The sequence below is a fragment of the Castor canadensis genome, chromosome 13, assembly GCF_047511655.1.
Source record: "Castor canadensis chromosome 13, mCasCan1.hap1v2, whole genome shotgun sequence".
NCBI lineage: Eukaryota > Metazoa > Chordata > Mammalia > Rodentia > Castoridae > Castor > Castor canadensis.
Genome location: NC_133398.1, coordinates 778,574 through 797,130, shown reverse-complemented (window position 1 = coordinate 797,130; position 18,557 = coordinate 778,574). Strand labels below are relative to the sequence as shown.

Here is an 18,557-nt window from a genome sequence, read left to right as displayed (position 1 = left end):
GACTTCGATCGGAAAGAGCGCGCGGGTCACGAGTGCCCGCTGGTCCTGCGGTGGCGGCGGCGACATGGCCTCGGAAGGGGACGTGCGTGCGCGGCTGCAGCGCGCGGGCCAGGAGCACCTCCTGCGCTTCTGGGACGAGCTGGCGCCGGAGTCTCGCGCCGCACTGCTGGCTGAGCTGGCTCCCCTGGAGCCGGACGCGCTGCGCGAGCACTGCCAGCGAGCGGCCACCGCCTGCGCGCGCCCCCTGGGCCCGCTGCCCGACCTGGCCGCGCGCCTGCGGCCCCTGCCCCCCGAGCGCTTGGGCAGCGCGAGCCGCAGCGACCCCGAGACGCGGCGGCGCTGGGAGGAGGAAGGTAGGGGGCGGGGGAGGAGGAGGAAAGGGGGGCACCCCTTGCCCGCAGGAAGTAGCCATGCCCACAGAGTGGGACGCGGGAGAAGGTGCGTGGGGTTGAGCTGGCCTTGCGCCCCCCGTCCGCGCGTACTAGCCCTCGGAGCCCCCCCCCACCAGGTTCGCCTTCTTCTAGAGAGAAAGGATGATTGTAAGGCAGCTCCTAGGCGTCCCCTGATCGCACCCCTCGCCCCCAGGTTTCCGACAGATTGCCCTGAACAAGGTGGCCGTTCTGTTGCTGGCCGGTGGTCAGGGCACTCGCCTGGGTGTCACCTACCCCAAGGGCATGTATCAAGTGGGGCTGCCCAGCCAGAAGACCCTGTACCAGCTGCAGGCAGAACGGATCCGGCGGGTAGAGCAGTTGGCTGGCGAGCGCCTGGGGACTCACTGCACCGTGCCTTGGTGTGTCCGCCCTATCTATTTTGGCTCCAGAGTGACCCTCCCCATGTGACCTCACTCCTGCACCACACGTAGGCCTGAGACCCAACCCCAGCACAGCCCCTGAGACCTAACCTCCTGCTGCCCCAGCCTGAACTCCATGCCAGCTCTGTTCAGCCTGATGTCTTAGGGGCCAGTCCCCCTTGGAAGCAGCTCACCACTGTCTTCTCTTACAGGTACATCATGACCAGTGAGTTTACACTGGGGCCCACAGCCAAGTTCTTCAAGGAGCATGACTTCTTCCACCTGGACCCCGCCAATGTGGTCCTCTTTGAGCAGCGCCTGCTGCCGGCAGTGACCTTTGAGGGCAGAGCCATCCTGGAGAGGAAAGACAAAGTCGCCATGGCCCCAGGTATGGCACACCCGAGACAGGGATGGGCTGCCCATCTTGGACCTCAAAGAGTGCACCTGTGTGGGGGAGGGGGGTCAGGAGACCTGTGTCCCAGGCTAGCTATACTGCGAGAGGCTGATTCCTTCTGTCACGTGGTACGACCAAGGCTATTTGGATAGTGAAGGTTTGGACTTGGCGCCTGAAGCATTTCCTCCATAGGTCTGCTGGAGCCCGCTGCAAGGCCCATTTCTCTCTCTCTCTGTCTCTCTCTCTCTCTCCAGATGGCAATGGGGGCCTGTATTGTGCACTAGCAGACCACCAGATCCTAGAGGACATGGAGCGCCGGGGAGTGGAGTTTGTGCACGTGTACTGCGTGGACAATATACTGGTGCGACTGGCGGACCCGGTCTTCATCGGTTTTTGCGTGCTTCGGGGCGCAGACTGTGGCGCCAAGGTGAGTGTGCCAAGTCCCGCCCCTCTGCCTGGCCCCGCCCCTCTGCTCAGCCCTTCCATGCCCAGTGCTCAGAGCCCATCCCCGGTGGCTGCAGGTGGTGGAAAAGGCATACCCCGAGGAGCCCGTGGGCGTGGTGTGCCAAGTGGACGGTGTCCCCCAGGTGGTGGAGTACAGCGAGATCAGCCCTGAGACCGCCAGGCTGCGTGGGCCAGATGGGGGCCTGCTCAACAACGCAGGCAACATCTGCAACCACTTCTTCACCAGAGGCTTCCTCCAGACAATTACCAGGTGTGCGACAGCAGGTGCCAGCTAGAGCTGCCTGTGCTGACCAAGGACCAGCAGTGCCAGACTGGGCCAAGGGCCCTGGACTGCAGCAACTGAAGGCTGGGCCATAAACGGTGCTGTGGTTGGGAGTGAAAGATGGGTTAGGTGAGGAAAGTTTTTGGTGTTTAAACAAGCCAAAGGCACTGGAGATCCAGCGTGAGTCATGTGTGAGGCTCTGAGGTCAAGTCTGCCTTTTCCTGTGGATCTGCCCCATGGCTCATGGATACCACTTCTGCCCTGTGGCTTGCCAGTTTCCACTAGCCCGGGCCAGGGCATGGATGATGGAGCACAACTCTTGGCACTGGGGGAAGTCAGAAGAGTCCTATGCCCTCTGCAGAGATCTGACTGGGCCCCACTGCCTTTGTGCCCTGTGGTGTCCACCTACTAGCCTGCCCCATCTGGCCAGGTATGCTCAGAGATGGGGACAAGCATCCCAGGGCTGTCCTGTCTGAATCTTCCTCCCCTTTGCCTTCCTACCCCCAGGGAGTTTGAGCCCTTGCTGAAACCACACGTGGCAGTAAAGAAGGTCCCATACGTGGATGAGGAGGGGAATCTGGTAAAGCCACTAAAACCAAACGGGATAAAGATGGAGAAGTTTGTGTTTGATGTGTTCCAGTTTGCTAAGTTAGTGGTTGAAGTCATTTATTTATTTTTTTCCTTTTTTTCTGTCTGTTCTGGTGGTGGGTTTGAGGCCCGGCAGGGCAGGGAAATGGAGGCCCGGTTGGGGGTTTGGAGGCTGCAGACAGCTCTTGCACCTGAGAGAAAGGAGACCCCAGGAGTGGGAGTGTGGGAAACATCTGGACAGCTGAGGTCCTGGGAGAACACTGGTACCCTACCCCCACTTGGCCCTCACCCAGGGTCAGGTGTTTCCAGGGCTTCAGCGCCTGTGGCTCTGCCTGTGGCCTTTAAGTGACACCTCTCAGACTACCTGGAGTTCTGGCTGAGTCTGACTGCCTGGACCCTGCCTGGGGTGACCATAGATTACTTTCTGCTAGAGCATAGCCTGTGGCTTAGGCAGGAGGGAGAAGGGAGGATTTGAGGCTTCCTGGTGTCTCAGGAGCAAAGATTCAACTGTACCTATGGGGACTCGCTGGAGGGATAGACCTCCATTTAGTCCTTGTAAACCTGGCCATGCCATGGCCAGGACATGGAGTGACTGGCCCCTCTCTTCACCAGGAACTTTGTTGCCTTTGAAGTGCCTCGGGAGGAGGAGTTCTCCCCACTGAAGAATGCCCAGACAGCAGCCAGAGACAACCCCTCCACTGCCAGGCGGGCTCTGCTTGCTCAGCACTACCGCTGGGCTCTGCAGGCCGGGGCCCGATTCCTGGATGCACATGGAGCCCAACTTCCCGATCTGCCCAGGTGAGTGGATTCTGGGGGGCAGCCTGGAGGGGGAAGGTTGTCAGGGCCCAATCTGCATCCCCAGGGCCCTTTGGGCTCTGTCACGGTCCCAGTTGGGGTTCTGCCCCAGCACCATACCAAACACAGGTGGCCATGTGCCCAGCCCGCCCCTGCCTAAAGGGTGATTGCAGCTCAGCCTGGCCCCTCACGTCCTGCTCAGGGCACCAGGGATGCCGGGTCTCTGACCCCAGACTTGCTTATAAGCTTTTGATACTGAGCTGGGCATGACCTTCATAAGATAGCAGGGTGGTTGACTTCCAGGGCTAGGGAGCAAAGGCCCTTGGTTGTTACCTCCTGGACTGTCTGGAGTTGTAGCTGCCTGGGGTGCCCATAGGGTACTTTCAGCCAGAGCAGGGCCTATTATTATTGGGCAGGTGGTGGGTGAAGGGTTGGGCTATTCAGAGGAAGAGGAGCTTGCTGGGAAGTGCCTCCTCCCCACCACCCCAGGGGCTGGTGTACGGCGCCCCCTGCTGGGCAGACACTGGCCATTTCCACACATGGGGGCACCACACCTGAGAGGCATATGCTGATGGGTACACTCCTCCCCAGCTTGCCCCCAGATGAAGACCCTCCTGCCATCTGTGAGATATCACCTTTGGTGTCCTGTTCTGGAGAGGTGAGAGCACTGGTCCTGTCTAGGGTTTTACAGGGTCTGGAGTACTAGGGAGAGGTGGGTACTGGGGTGGATAAACTCTATCTCAATTTACCAAGGGGATAAACGGGCCTTTAAAGTTGCAGAGGACCTTTTGGGATGCAGTTGGGGTGAGGTGTCCAAAGGCCTTTGCAGGTCCTGGGAGTAGTGGAACAGGGGAGTCACCCAGATCTGAGTCCAGGGTCAGGCCAGTCAAGCTTTTCTGGGACTTTGTGCTGAGGGACGGACACAAGGCCCTCTGCTGACCCTCCTTGAGTCCAGGCGGACCTGGGATCCTGCTCCAGGGGCTATGGCTCCTTGGGGTGGCTGGATGGGTTGTGGGCAGCAAAGAGGTGACCACTTGGCCTTAATAACTGCTGGTTTCCAGGGTTTGGAAGTGTACCTGCAAGGCCGGGAGCTCCAGTCCCCATTCATCCTGGATGAGAACCAGGCCAAGGTGCTGAGGCTGCAGGATGCCTGACTTGCTTCCGGACCTGCCAGCCCCCAGGGTCCTTGGGTTGGGCAGGCTCTGGGTAGGAGTGAATGCAGGCCAATCTGCGTCTCTTGCCTACAGGACATGGAAGGGAACTTAACTTGTTGACTTACTCCATCACCCATGGACACAAGTGACTGCTGGCCTGTTTGGGCTCTTTGGCTTCATTTCTGCCTGTGGGGTCCAGGCGGGAGGCAGGGGTTTTGGGGACCTTAGAGAATGGGGCTGAGAGGAGACTTTGGGGTGAGGTATGAGGGAGGCATAGCTTCATCTGGGAAAAGCAGAGCAGGGATGCCCTTCAGAGGCCAGTCCTGGCCAGCCAGGCATGTTCTCAGCAGAGGATGAGGTGCAGCCCAGGAGGAGGTGCTGTTCTGCAAACCTCAGGTGAGGGAACCGAACAGGGCTGAAAGGCTTCGCTGCCTCACAGGGGCATGGTTAAAGGGCCTGCCCCTTCCCTCCTTGGCAGCCAAACCAGTAGGTAGGGTGGGGCTGAGAGTTCTTACCCTACATACCTGGGCAGGGACGACAGAAGTGTCCAGATGCTCTGAAGCCATGACAGCAGGCAGGTGTGGCTGCTGCATTTTAGGAGCCACCAAGACCATGGTGGTGGCCTCCTGTGTGGCTGCTAATTAACCTGGCATTTGACCAGGTCAGGAGCACACCTCTGCCCAAGTTCAGACTCCGCCCAGGCTCTCTGGGATGGAGACAGCCTCCTTGCTTATGTCTAGATCTAGTGCCCCACCTCTGTCCCTTCTGTCCCTGTCCTGCAGACAGACTCTGTCTCCTCCCCTGTGTTGCTGCATCTCTGTTGATTCTCACCCAGTTCCCATGAGGGAAGGTGCTGGCACCTGCCTCTCACTGATCTAAAAGCAGCTGTGAAATGCAGTGCTGTTAAGTCATGGCCACCCCCACCCCCCTGTCCCAAATAGAGGGGCTCCACTTGTCCTCAGCAGCTGTCCCAGGGGACAGGGGAGGGATGTGCCTGGGGAGGGTAAATTGATCCATCTGGAAACATGGTCAGGCCCGCACCTGCAGTCTTGGGACCAACACCTGGAGGACAACTTGGGCTTCCTTGGGCCTCCAGCAATCATGCTACAGACCTCAGAAGCAAGCCTTGTGCCTTAGCACCCTACCTTAATTGCTCAAAGGCAAGCAGAGGCCTGGGGCAGGAGTGGGTCTGGGAGTGGGTGAGGGCGCTGGCTGGGCCCTGCTCACAGCTGTTCCCTGTGACCATAACTAATAATTATGCAACCTCTTTTCTGTAAGTACAATTTGGTAAGTTCTTGAGACGCTCTCAAAAACACTCATTTAAGCCAGGCGCCAAAGGCTCACGCATGTAATCGTAGCTACTCAGGAGAATCATGGTTTGAAAGATATCTCGAAAAATCCTTCACAAAAATAGGGCTGGTGAAGTGGCTCAAAGTGAAGGTCCTGAGTTCAAGCCCCAGTACCGCAAAAAAAAAAAAGAAAAATTTATTCCTTCACACAGTTGCAAAGAAAGTTCAGGTCTTGGAGCCCCTGCACCCAGTTTTCTTATGTGACAACAGGACTGTCAAACCCAAAAGGGTCTTGGGTATAGGGTTCCATTTCACACAGGATACATCAGGGCTCCCACTCCTGTCTCGGAGAGGTACAACTTCCCTTGCCACAGAGCCTTCCCTGAGGCTGCCCCGACAGGCGTTCCCTATCATCCCTAGCCCCAGGCAACTCGAAGAGACAACTGACTTTGGAAAGACCATCATTTCCACAGATTGGGTGTTTGCGATAAACACAGGTGCCATGATGCGTGGCCACCTTGGCAGGTGCAGGTTTTGAATATGTGAGTGGTGGAAATGGCAACCAGGTGTGCAGCACTGTGTGTCTGAGGACTGGAGCTATAGGATCCATTTGGGAATGGCAGTCCACACTAGGAAGCCGAGGCCACTGAAGGGCCCAGGAAACCAGTTTGTTTCCCCCATGCAGGCTTCACCGGGGCTTCAGGGGGCCTGAGACAGACTGGAGAGTCAGGAGTTACGGGGCACTGTCTGTCATAGCCTGCCTGGTGAGTCACCCTCCTGCCCTCAAGTCCAGTGCATTTCCCTGGTAAGCAGCAGAGGTGTGTATGGCAAGAGAGCATTGGTGACCTCAGGAAGGGGAGGAAGCTGGGCACCAGTGGCTCACACCTGTAATCCTAACTACTCAGGAGTATCACTGTTCAAAGCCAGCCCTGGCAAATATCTCACAAACCCTATCGAAAAAATCCATCACAAAAAAAAGGTATGGTGGAGTGGGTCACGGTGTAGGCCATGAATTCAAATCCCAGCACCGCCCCCCACCAAAAAAAAAAAGGAAGGGGATGAGGGACCAGGAGGGTCTGCAACACACACGGCCAAGTGTGGAACAGAAGGCTAGGAGTAGGGAGCCCTCCAGACACTCAGAAATGCCACTGTCAGGACCCCGTGGGAAGCTGCAGTCTCACCACAGGCAGCAGGTGGGCTCGGGCATACACGCCCCCAGGTCCAGGTCCGAGGGCTGGGAGTGAAGCCAGCTGTGAAAGAGGGAGGCCCCGTCCAGGCTGTGGCAGCCTGGTACACACTGGGCTCCAGCCAGAGTCTGGCTCACCTGTTCAGGTGCACCCACCTCATGAAGACCAGGCCTGCTCTGGGTTCCTCCACATTGTATAGAGTGGTAGCTTTCAGGCCGTGCCTTGAAATGGATTTACCCCACTTATAAAAGCAAGTTTTCCAGCCGAAGCCAAAAAAAAAAAAAAGTTAGGGAAACCCTAAACTACCTTAAAGAATAAGTTGGGCATAGTGTTACATTTTCATACGCTACAAGGGAGCAGGTGAAGGTCTAAAGCCAGACCCAGGCAAAAAACACAAGGTCCTATCTGAAAAATAACTCAAGCCAAAAGGGCTGGGGGATGGTTCAAGTGGTAGAGCATCCGCCTAGCAAGCAGGAGGCCCTGAGTTCAAATGCTGATAAGTACCACTAAAAAAGAAGAGAGAGAGAGAGAGAGGAATGGAATTAAAGAACCTGTGTTTGCCAAGCAAGAGTATCCAGTGAGTAATGGCAGATGAAGCTGGAGAGTTTATTGTTAGTAAGTTCTGACATTGTGGAAAGGCCAGCATGTTACTGCCGTAGCTAGGGCACAACAACTGGTCATTAAAGGCACCCAATAAATAAACAGGCCACTGGCAAAATAAGTGAAAATACACAATTTTCCTTTCCATACAAAGCATTTGTTGATACCAGTTCCTCTACCAAAGACTGAACAGAGAGGGAAGCTCACTCTGCTGGCCTAAGGCCTTGCTCTTACCCTGGCTTACACCTCCAGTCCGTGCAGGTCAAGGGCTGAGGTGCTGGAGAGCTGGGCAGGTGCACAGCCTATGTCATGAAGGGTCTCACCTCACGAGGATTTGGCTAGCAAGAGAAGCAGATGCAAACCTCACACCACACATCTGTGATCTCTCATCACTCAGGAGACTATTTATGGAGCTACACTGCTCTAAGAAACCATTTGAGTTGGCAAGAAAACAACTAGAAATGCTAGCCCTGGGAAGAAAGATAAGGGACAGACTAAGAAAAGCGCTGCATAGAGCAGTGCTCACCTCTGGGATCCATGGGACCCCTCGAAGCAGCCCCAGAGGATATAAAATCAGATCTACAGGATCCTAGTAATGCAAACCATTAATTCATACAGCACCAAGAGAAGGGGTATCTGCAATGTTGAAAAGCCTGACACAGGGCTGGGGACATGGCTTATGTGGTAGAGTTCAAATCCCAGCACCACCAAAAAAAGAAAAGCCTGACACAACCTGATCGGGACAGACATAAGAGAAGTAGCTAGCACATAAAATGTCCAGGGGACAGATGTGCAGAGAATGTAATGACCCATCACAAAGTGAAGGACCACCTGGAGTCACAGAACCCTATCCTGAGGTTTTAATGATCCTGGGGGAGAGTCTAGATGGCACAGCCAGTTGTGACTAGAAAAACAGTAGATCAAAACAGCGGAAGATGGAGTACACCAGGCAGGATGGTGAGAACTTAGGACAGACCTCACCCAGAAACAAGCCACAGATGTAGATCAGCTATCAGACCTGTGAGGTGGAGGAGTAAATGGTAGCCATATGTGCTCTGAGATGAACCAGAACTTTCCCTTAGCAAACAAAACAACTCTAAGCCATGATCTGCAAAGCCTCTCAACTAACCACCCAGGCACGTCCTGTCACGGGACTAGATGCCTGTAAAACATCATAGCTACAAAATGCAGATTAGCAAAAGTGCAGAGGATACCTGTCATTGTGTGACAGCACTACAAAGCAATACTGATTACAGGGTAGGCATAAAGAAGTTACAGGCTGGGCATGGTGGCTCACACCAATAATCCGAGCTACTCAGGACTCAGATGAGGAGGATTGTGTTCAAGGCCAGCCTGGGGAAATAGTTTGTGAGACCCTATTTTGAAAAACCCAACACACAGCAGGGCTGGCGGAGTAGCTCAAGTAGAACAGTGCCTGCCAAGCAAGCGCGAGACCCTGAGTTCAAACTCCAGTATCACAAGAAAGGAAGGAGGTAGGAAGAGAGGAAGGGAGGGAGGAAAAGAAATTCTGGAAGAGACGGGAACGACTTGACGAAAAAAACAGTAATACCTGGCAAGTCCAACAACTTTCATGGCCAGTTTTTGAACCCAGGGATCACACAGATTAACAGCCAATTACAGAAACTTACGAGCCTCCTAAACTCTTAGGTACATTAGCAGATATGAAGAAATCACCCGTACAATGACACATGTAATGGGAAGTATTACATGACAATAGGATGTCACTTAAGTTCTTCGCCATGCCCATAGGTAAAGAAAGCCAGGAGTGGACAGCCATCACACAGGAAAGCAGAGTATCAGCTATTAAACAGTCCGGTAATCGCACGTTCAATACTGTCCTCCCAGATGAGTCAGGCAAATTTTGTGACTCACTATTCATACCTTATAGAGAAACCCCAGAATGACAGGTGACGGTGAGGAAAAATTGGAAGCTGGCAGGAAACAATAGAAGAACTTGGAAACAGAGTGTGAACAGTTGATGATAAAAACGCAGGATCAGATACCCTTGTAATTTTTAGGAGTTACATGGTGATCAGATGGCACACAGGTAGCAGACAGTGACAGACACCATGTGGCAATAAGGATGCCATGCCTATGTCTGAACAAGAAGCACAAAGGCTGACAGGACTGTTTGGTTACTGGAGGCAGCACATCCCCTATTTAGACATCCTAAAGCTACATATAAAATCACGAGAGAGTCACAGGACTTCACGTGGGGAGCAGAACAGGAAGAGGACTGAAAACAAGACTATGTCTGTACTTTCCAGAAAGCACTTTACCCAACACCTAAAGCACAATTAAGACCAGACACTCGGAGGCACAAAGGAACCCACACCACACAATTTTGTCCCAGTAGGATTCTGGAAGACTAAATTTCTATATGTACCAAACAAATATACACTTTTTTTGAAAAATATATTTGGCTAACTTATGAGACATTAAAAGACACGGAGCTGGTCTGGGATTGGCTCCGAGGCAGAGCACTTGCCTAGCATGCGCAAAGCCATGGTTGATCCCCAGCACCAAAAAAAGAAGAGTGAAAAAAATATAGAAAAAGATACAGAGCCTCTGATGGGCAAGAGACCTATTAGAATCAGACATGGGGTAGCTTTGCTCCAAAATGACCAAAACTTGTTACCTGGAAATGGCACACACCCAGCAGGGACGCTGGTTGAAGGGCCAACCGGGGCTCCTCACAGAGCAGATGAGGCAGGAAGGCAAGGAGAGGAAGGGAGATAATGAGGGATAATGAGTGAAACAAAAAACTCCCGGATTTGAGGAATGTCAGTAATACCTGGGGCGAGACCAGGGAAGGGTAACCTCTCCCCAGAGGTTAAAATGGCCAATTAAATAGCATGTGACCATGTGTAAATCTACCTAGTGGCTCTGGCCTGCTTAATAAACTTGCTTCCCAAAAGCTTTGGTGCCGTCTCTCCGTCTGAGCCGTCCTACAGAGAGAACACGGGATGAGGTAGACTTGTCGGCATTCGTTCTCAGGGCCAGAACGTATCATCCAGCACTGGGAAGTAGAATCCTGCCTGGTCAAATAGCCTTCATAACACCTGCTCACAGGCAGATCAGCCTCCGTAGCCCCAGGAAAAGCAAAGTGGAAAGCAGCATCCCAACCCTGGGGACAACATGGCCTTCATCCAGCAAGGTGCTTCACTGCCCAGCAGGCAGAGCTCACTGCAGTGGCACCTGTAGTCAGACAATCCATCACTGAAAAATAAAATAATTCACATATTTAGAGCCACACAGGCAGTTGCAAACGGCACGGCCCTGTGGTCACACAAATGACATGAAAAGATAATAAAGTAAGTAACAAAGACCTACGCCAGTGTTGGAATTATCAGAAGCCTCACAAAACATTAGCACCAGAGCTGCACACCTGACAGCACATCAGAAGGATGGTTCAGAAACAACCAAGTATAACAACCAGGCAGATGCATTAACACAAGGCAGAAAGAGGATAAAACACCACTTAAAATTAATCAGGGACACAGATAATAACCACAGACATCCACCTCATCCTGTAACTCAGGAAGGGAGAAGATGATACATTCCCAAAGTGCCAAATATTAGAATAAAAGGGAGAAATGGACAATAAAGAGCGATGCACATGCTAAAATTACACCACAGGAGATTTGAACTCTCCACGCACTCACAGGGCACCATGGACTGACTATATAAGTGGATGACAGACAGTGATGACTAGGCAGGGAGTAAAGAAACCTGAGAACCACACCTAGACTGCTGATGTTAACTGAATGACTGTGACATACTGCAGGGTCTTGCTGACCTGCAGCCCCTGGAGCCCACAGTCCCTGTCTGACCATCCAAGGCCAAATCCTCCCCTGACACACACCCAACATGCAGGAGGAGTTGATGACACGTAGCCCAGTCTCAGAGTTAATGACACTTAACCCAATGTTCCAGAACTGGCCACCCCATCTCTGCAGACCCCAATAAAAGCTTGAGGCCTCAGGACCCCCCGCACAGCACTCCTTGAATCTTCCCCACCTCCTGTTGAGGGTGAACCTTTGCTTTGCCCCAACCTTCATATCGACCTGGCGGCGGCAGCAGTCCCCATGCTCAGCTGACTGCTGCCTCTCTGTGTTCTAATTCTTTTTACCAACCCTCGGCACCAAAAATCTCCAACAATAGGAAGCAGAAAGTGGCATGGAGTAGGAAGGGCTAATACAGGGACATGAAGAATGCAAAACCCTCACTGGCAAAATTTAAACCCAGATACAACAGACACAGACCAGCCAGATATATTTAGCTTTCTTATACAGCTAGACTGAAATACTCAGTAACCATGGTAGACACCCACACAGGATTGGGCTTAGCTTTTTTTTTTTTTTTTTTTTTTTTTCAGTACTAAGGATTGAATCCAGGGCCACTCAACTGCTGAGCTACACCCCCGGCCCCAGGTTTAGCTTTGGGTGCAGCTTTTACAAGCAGGGCAGTAATGCTAGGGAATGCCTCTGGTCTCAGTGCAGAGCGATCAGGGAACGCCCATCACAGCAGGGCAGTAGAGGACCTGTGCTGCTATGAGCACCAAGTGCAGTGGGCTTTTCATTCACCCCAGAGCCCTAGGGCAGCAGATTATAAAGGAAGGCTTAAGAGCCTGTTGCAAAGGGAATTATGGTTACCATCAGGATTCCCAACTTTCCAACTGAAACTACCTCAGGCTTGTTTGGATCTGAATCAGAGAGGAATTAAATTTACCAATTGGTGAAGTGGCTCAAGCAGTAGAGTACCTGCCTAGCAAACACGAGTACCAGAATAAATAATTTTTTAAATTACAAATTGAAAATAGAGAAAGAAGGGAAACAGAAAAACCTGATGTGCTACCTTGCAAGGTGCATGTCAAAGCTAAGGGCAAAATATTTGTCCTCAGGAAATCCTGGTGCAGCAGAATGTTATACAACTGCAGAAAACAGACAATCTCAGCCACATAAGTAGGAGCACAGAAGAGCTGACCTATGGGGCATCCTGACACAGTCTTCTTGACATCAGTGGCACCAGCAAGCCCACACAGAATCCAATGGAAGGCTGGCATCTCCCACCCTGTGTGCAGTTGGTTTTTTTTTTTTTTTGTGAGCCATTCCCTCCGCCCCTATGTGCAGCTGTAATGTTCGCTTATGTCCAAGCATTGACAGCCAAGCTCAGACAGAACGCCACTGAGCCGTCAGCCACGTGGCTCTACTGCACACACAGAATCATCATTACTCACACTAACCACTTACACCAGTACAACTCTATGTTCTAATACCTATTTTCCCCACAAAGACAGTGTTATTGCCTGTTGTACTCCTGCACAGAAACCTACAGTCACTTGCACAGATACACAGCACTGTAGGAAGCTCACTATCAGGACCCTTTGCATAAGATATGATGTCCTACAGCCCGGTTGCTGAGGTCCATCCAACCAGAGTCTCTCCATTCTGCCATCACCACCAGTATCACATCCACACATTACCACTGATCTGACCTACCTTCCAGGAGCAACTCCCGCCTCACCCTATCGAGATACCCTTTCCAGTGAAGCTGACTCCGGGGAGCCACACATGAAGTGCATTGCTGGTCATGCAGACCAGACTTAGACATCACCCAGCAGTTACCCATGGAGCACCGCCAGGCTTGGGTGCAACCTGTAGGACTATTCAAGGCTTACCAGAGAATTGTGAAGTTACCAGCATTGACTTGGCTACTCACTTACCTGATTGGATGTATCTCTAAACTGGTACAGGTTAGGACCATTGAAGGCAACCACAGAGCTTCACATTTCAGCGAGCTGTCTAGACCTTCTTGGCTTTGTGACAACTTTTGCCATTGAGTTTGACAGCTCAGATGGATACAAACTGTTATGGTTCGAAAATGAAACCTTCCCCACCGGCTCATGCTCCCCGGTGGCTGGTGCTATTTTGGGAAGTTGTGGAAACTTTAGGAGTTGGGGTCTCACTGGAGGAAGTGGGTCCCTGGGGGCAAGTCTTTGAAGGTTGTAGCTGGACTTGTCCCTTCCGCTCTTCCTGCTTCCTGTCCGCCAGGAGGTAGAGAGCCTCCCCTCCACACACTCCTGCCACCATGATGTTCTGCCTCACCACGGCTCAGGATCCACAGAGCCAAGGACTAGTCTTAAATCTCTGAAACCACGAGTCAAAATAAATCCTCTCTCCCTGAAATATCTGTTCTCTCAAGGTATCTGTTCAGAGTGATGAGATGTCTGAACAGAGCCCTGTGCTTGGTTTTGCTATATTCAGCTACACAAACAGCATTAATATCCCTGCTGTTATAGAGGAAGGAAATGCATTTAGGTCCCTACACCACATAGCCTTACTACTGGTACTATAAAGGAAAGAAATATACTTAAGTCACCTGCCCCACGATTAAGAATGAGACAGTACCCCTCCTATGTCGGGACTTGCACAGCATGTTCACTTATGCGACCTTACTGATGGCGACCTTACTGATGGTGTGACCCACACAGAAAGACGTAAACGAACTATATCACGGCAGATTCCCAGAGAGAGGCGCCTTTGCCACCATCACACCCTCGTACGCTTATAGCACACATACAAAACAAGGCTTTAAGCTGCTCTTCCAAGCAATTCGGACAGCGAAGGGATGGAAAAAATTTGCACAGACACATCACAATTTGTCAGAATGCACAGAAGACACGTACAGATGGTGAACCAGAGTTTTGTCCCTATAGCAAAGAGTTTTGAACATTATAGCACCGTAATGACCCTCTCACTGGACAGATGCAAGAATTAGCGACTTACAAGTCTCAGATGCCTACACATAACGACGCCAGGCCGCAGCCCATTGGAACGCCCACACATACACGCCAGAGCCAGTCACGGAACATACGTAGACCCAAAGGCAGCTCTTGCGTGAGTCTTACTACACTTTCTCTGTGAGTTCTGGTGTCAACTGGGACTTCAGCAAGATAATGCTGGGAGCGAAACGAGAGTGACGACGATGAGAATATGAACAATAACGGAACAGTATTGCCGGAAATACAAACACACAAACCCAAAAGAAAAAACACCACCACAAACACGTGAATCCAAACCGCCACACATACACCCTACCTTTCAGAACACAAACTTCTTCCATGTGGCACCCGGAAGGAGGAAACATAACCTCCACAGAACTTGTGCACGCAGTACTAGCGAGCTTTCTGCTGCTGGCACAAGTATCTGAGAGAAATGGTCACTTGGCTCCATCGCTTGCAGCTTGGCTCTTAATTTTCACGCAAGGATACACAATTAACCAACCCATGGCAGGAACACGAGAGGATTCGGAAAAACACATGTAAGAACACCAAATATGTAAAAGGCAAGCAGTTTTACTTAGCATGCTTGAAACTAAACTCAATGTCACCACGGAAAACATTTTTTGCACGAAGACATGAATACCCAAAGATCGATGATATCCAGAAAACACAAGTCAGAGATTTCTTTTACAAAAACAAAAACCTGTAATTTCCTGTCAAAACCAAGCCATTTCCACGCAGGACGGACTCGTTGCGCTCCTGCAGGCAAACACACTGAACGTAACCCACGGTACTAAGAGAACGAGGGATTCGACCTGACATCAGAAGGTGACGTACACTGCACAGAATGAAGATGTGAAATCAGAGGTGTTTAACAGTACTGCACAGGCGATTCTAGACTCAGATTACATTAGATGGTCAATCTTTCAGGAACAAACAAAAGCCCATTTAAGCCGGGCACTGGTGGTTCATGCCTGTAATCCTAGCTACTCAGGAGGCAGCGATCGGGAGGACTGAGGTTCAAAGCCAGCTTGGAGAAATAGTTCGTGAGACCCTATCTCATAAATATTGAACAAAAAAAGGGCTTGTGGAGTGACTCAAGGTGTAGGCCTTGAGTTCAAACCCCAATACTCCCCCCAAAAAATCAAGTCCATATAATTCTGTCATTACCCCTAGACTCAGGTGGTGAAGAGGTAAGACAGCTCTGAAGTCTGACAGAGACCACCCCAGATGAAACATATGCCCAGCACTGTCAGCCATGGTGGCAATGGACAGATGATGACAAATAAAAAATGACTTTTTTCTTTGGTGGTGATGGTGGTACTGGGGTTTGAACTCAGGGCCTCATGCTTCCTAGGCAAGTGCTCTACCGCTTGAGCCACTCCACCAGCCCAAATATGACTTTTTTAAGTCAATTGTACTGTAAGTGCCATGGGAGGTATTGTTCCCAAATTATGCTATGTTACTTTTGAATTTGTCACTAGCGATTGCGCCTTTTATGGGTTGGATATAAACTGGCCTCAGAGGTTCGTGTGTTTAGGGTTGGTTCCAAGCTGATTCCAGGCTGGTGGGGCTATTGAGAAGTGACTGGACCATGAGAACTTTGATATAGCCAGTGGATTAATTCATCGATGGGGTCATAATTTGAAGGCATTACCAGCAGGTAGTATAAAGCAGGAGCTGGGGCCTGGTTGGAGGAGGAGGTCACTGAGTATCGCCTTTGTAGGACAAACCTCATCCCCAGTCGTTCCAGGGTCGCCTCCTCTCCCTCTCGCCCCCCGGCTGCCGTGAGGTGAGTAGCTCTGCTGTGCCACACGCGCCCGACCATGCTGCTCTGCCTCAGAAACAGCAGAACCTCTGAAACCTCCAAAACTGGGAGCCAAAGTAAACCTTTCCTCCTCTAAGTTGCTTTTCTCAGGCCGTCTGTCACAAGAATGGAAGAGACTAACACCGAGCCACACTCTCCAACATTTTAAGTGAACCAAACAAGCAGCACATTAACTAAGTTCAACGTAGAACACATTACAAACGTCGACACCTGTGCGGGAAAGAACCAAATTATTACGTACACCAACTGCTGCTAGCACATTTCCAAGACCACAGACAGGAGGATACGAAGTTCACGTTTCCAAAGTCCACAGGACAGCATCACACGCAGGGAAGGCCTGCTGTGGTGGCAGACATGTGCCACCTTGATAAAACGGCCCAGGTCAGGCTGGAGGCATGGCTGAAGCGGTAGAGCGCCTGCCTGCAAAGTGAAGTCCCAGTTCAACCAAAAACAAACAAACAAAAAACCCCAAAACCAGCCAGGTTAACCCTAGACTCAAACTATTAATTCAACATGATTTGGCCAGCAGAAAGACCATGGCATGGTCCACAGTTTCAGTACAACACAGTCTAGCACAATGGATACCGATATGTGTACCCTCCAATCTTGCCACATCAGCCAAGCCTCACCAGCACCTGTCATATACACGGGGGACACCGGGGTGACACACCGCATGAGAGCAGCACACCGGAAACCTTGGCCGACAAGGGGACTCACATTTCCTCCCTCAAAACTCAACAAGCCTCATCTATATGCACCCTCGTGTGCTCCCCAATTAGACTAATCTAGAAACCAACACCAAAGAAACACCACTTTGCACAATGTCCAAACAATCTAACACACAGGCTGGCAGCGTGGCTCACACTCGTAATTCATCTTTCAGGAGGAAGATCACTGGAAAGCAGGCGCTCTACCGCTTGAGCCATGCGTCCATCCTAGGAGGACTTCATTGGCAGTTTATTTCACGACAGCAACACCACAAACATGGTATCTTCCTAAGTATCGGAATTCAGCTCGGAGAGCCAGGTGCTGGTGGCACACGCCTGTAATCCCAGCTACTCAGGAGGCAGAGATCAGGAGGATTGTGGTTTGAAGCCAACCCTGGCAAATAATTCACAAGACCCTATCTCGAAAATACCCAACACAAAGAACAAGGATGGCAGAGTGGCTCAAGTGGTAGAACGCCTGCTTAGCAAGCGTGAGGCCCTGAGGTCAAACCCCAGCGAGGCCACCAAAAAAAAAAAAAAAAAAAAGCACCACATTACTACTCCTGTCCTCTTTTCCTCTGCAGCCTGGAGTGGGGCAGCCCTCGCCTGTGCTGGGCCTGGCTCCCACCCTGTGTCCCCTGCAGAACTGTGGCCCAACTGCACAGATATGGCGTACTCTTAACTGAGGCAGCACAGGCCATCAGCCTCCACTGGCCTGCTCCATTCCCCAGAAATTGGATTGGATGTCTGTCGGGAAGAAAGGTGGCTTCCTCCTCCACTTAGGTTCCCTGAGAAGGACAGGGTAGCAGATGCCCGGGTGCTCCCTTGTCTCCACTGTTCTTACAGTGCTGTGGGCACAGTGGGTGCCAGTCAGGAAAGCAGAGCAGCCATATTTCCACCTGCCTGACACCCCCAGGTGTACCTACACTTCCACAGCCTCAAGCCCCCTGCTGTTACATGGATAAGCTCAGTGTCCCCTTTTCAGAGCCACTGTCCCTCTGCAGCCCCCTCCCCACCACACCTTTTTGAGGCCTCTGCCTCCCTCACTCCGTCCCTCAGGGGCAGACAGAATTATCCCTCCTTTCTTGGCCTGGGTCCATTCATAGACCCAACCAGGACGACATACTGGAGGAGCTGGGTGGCAGGGTCCCACTCACTTAAGACTACGTTTATGTTGGCAACCACAGCTCCACCAGGGAACAGGTCAGCTGACCAAGCGGCAGGTAGGAGGATGAGTGGGAGCAGCCGGCAGGGAAGGTGTGGGACCCAGGATCTTGACTTCCCCCAGAGTCCCTCTGGGACCCTCCTGCCACTCTGGTGCCCAGTGGCTGGACACATGCCTCCCTCCCCACACTGTGCCCATTCGGGCCAGAGCTCGGGGACCTCAGCCTGCTTCCTTTTTTTTTTTTTTTCCTTTTCTTCCAATGCTTTGTATCTTTCCCTTTATTTATTTGTTTAATTTTCTTTAATGTTTTTACATTTATTTACGTGCTATACATTGTTTGGGCCACCTCCCCCTCCTTCTGCCCTCCCCCCTCAGTCTGCTTCCTGAGTCCCCTAGCGACTATCTCCGTGGAAACACAGTGGGTGCCCAGGAACCCCTGGAACTTGTAAAGCAGGACCCAGGAGACGAGGAGCTCGGCCTGCTCTGGACTTCAGCCACGGTTGGGACCGCCCTGCCCAGACCAGTCAC

At 51.8% G+C, this 18,557-nt stretch overlaps 1 protein-coding gene and 1 non-coding gene across 2 annotated transcripts; one reads left to right on the top strand and one right to left on the bottom strand.

Moving 5' to 3' along the window:
• Positions 1 to 7,245, top strand: Uap1l1 (UDP-N-acetylglucosamine pyrophosphorylase 1 like 1). Its single transcript, XM_020181914.2, has 9 exons — positions 1 to 353; positions 586 to 790; positions 1,003 to 1,178; positions 1,439 to 1,611; positions 1,706 to 1,899; positions 2,419 to 2,559; positions 3,112 to 3,297; positions 3,886 to 3,952; positions 4,356 to 7,245. The coding sequence occupies exons 1-9, from the start codon at positions 65 to 67 to the stop codon at positions 4,446 to 4,448; spliced, it is 1,524 nt and encodes a 507-aa protein (XP_020037503.2). The 5' UTR covers positions 1 to 64; the 3' UTR covers positions 4,449 to 7,245.
• Positions 7,246 to 15,644: 8,399 nt separating this feature from the next.
• On the bottom strand, positions 15,645 to 15,717 carry Trnap-agg (transfer RNA proline (anticodon AGG)). The gene has a single exon. It is a non-coding gene; the product is annotated as a tRNA-Pro (tRNA).
• Between the last annotated feature and the right edge of the window lie 2,840 nt (positions 15,718 to 18,557).

Coding starts and splice junctions, on each gene's coding strand:
- Uap1l1 (XM_020181914.2), top strand. CDS start 65: ATGGCCTCGGAAGGGGACGTGCGTGCGCGGCTGCAGCGCGCGGGCCAG. Junction 791..1,002: donor ACTCACTGCACCGTGCCTTG/GTGTGTCCGCCC, acceptor CTTCTCTTACAG/GTACATCATGACCAGTGAGT. Junction 1,612..1,705: donor GCGCAGACTGTGGCGCCAAG/GTGAGTGTGCCA, acceptor CGGTGGCTGCAG/GTGGTGGAAAAGGCATACCC.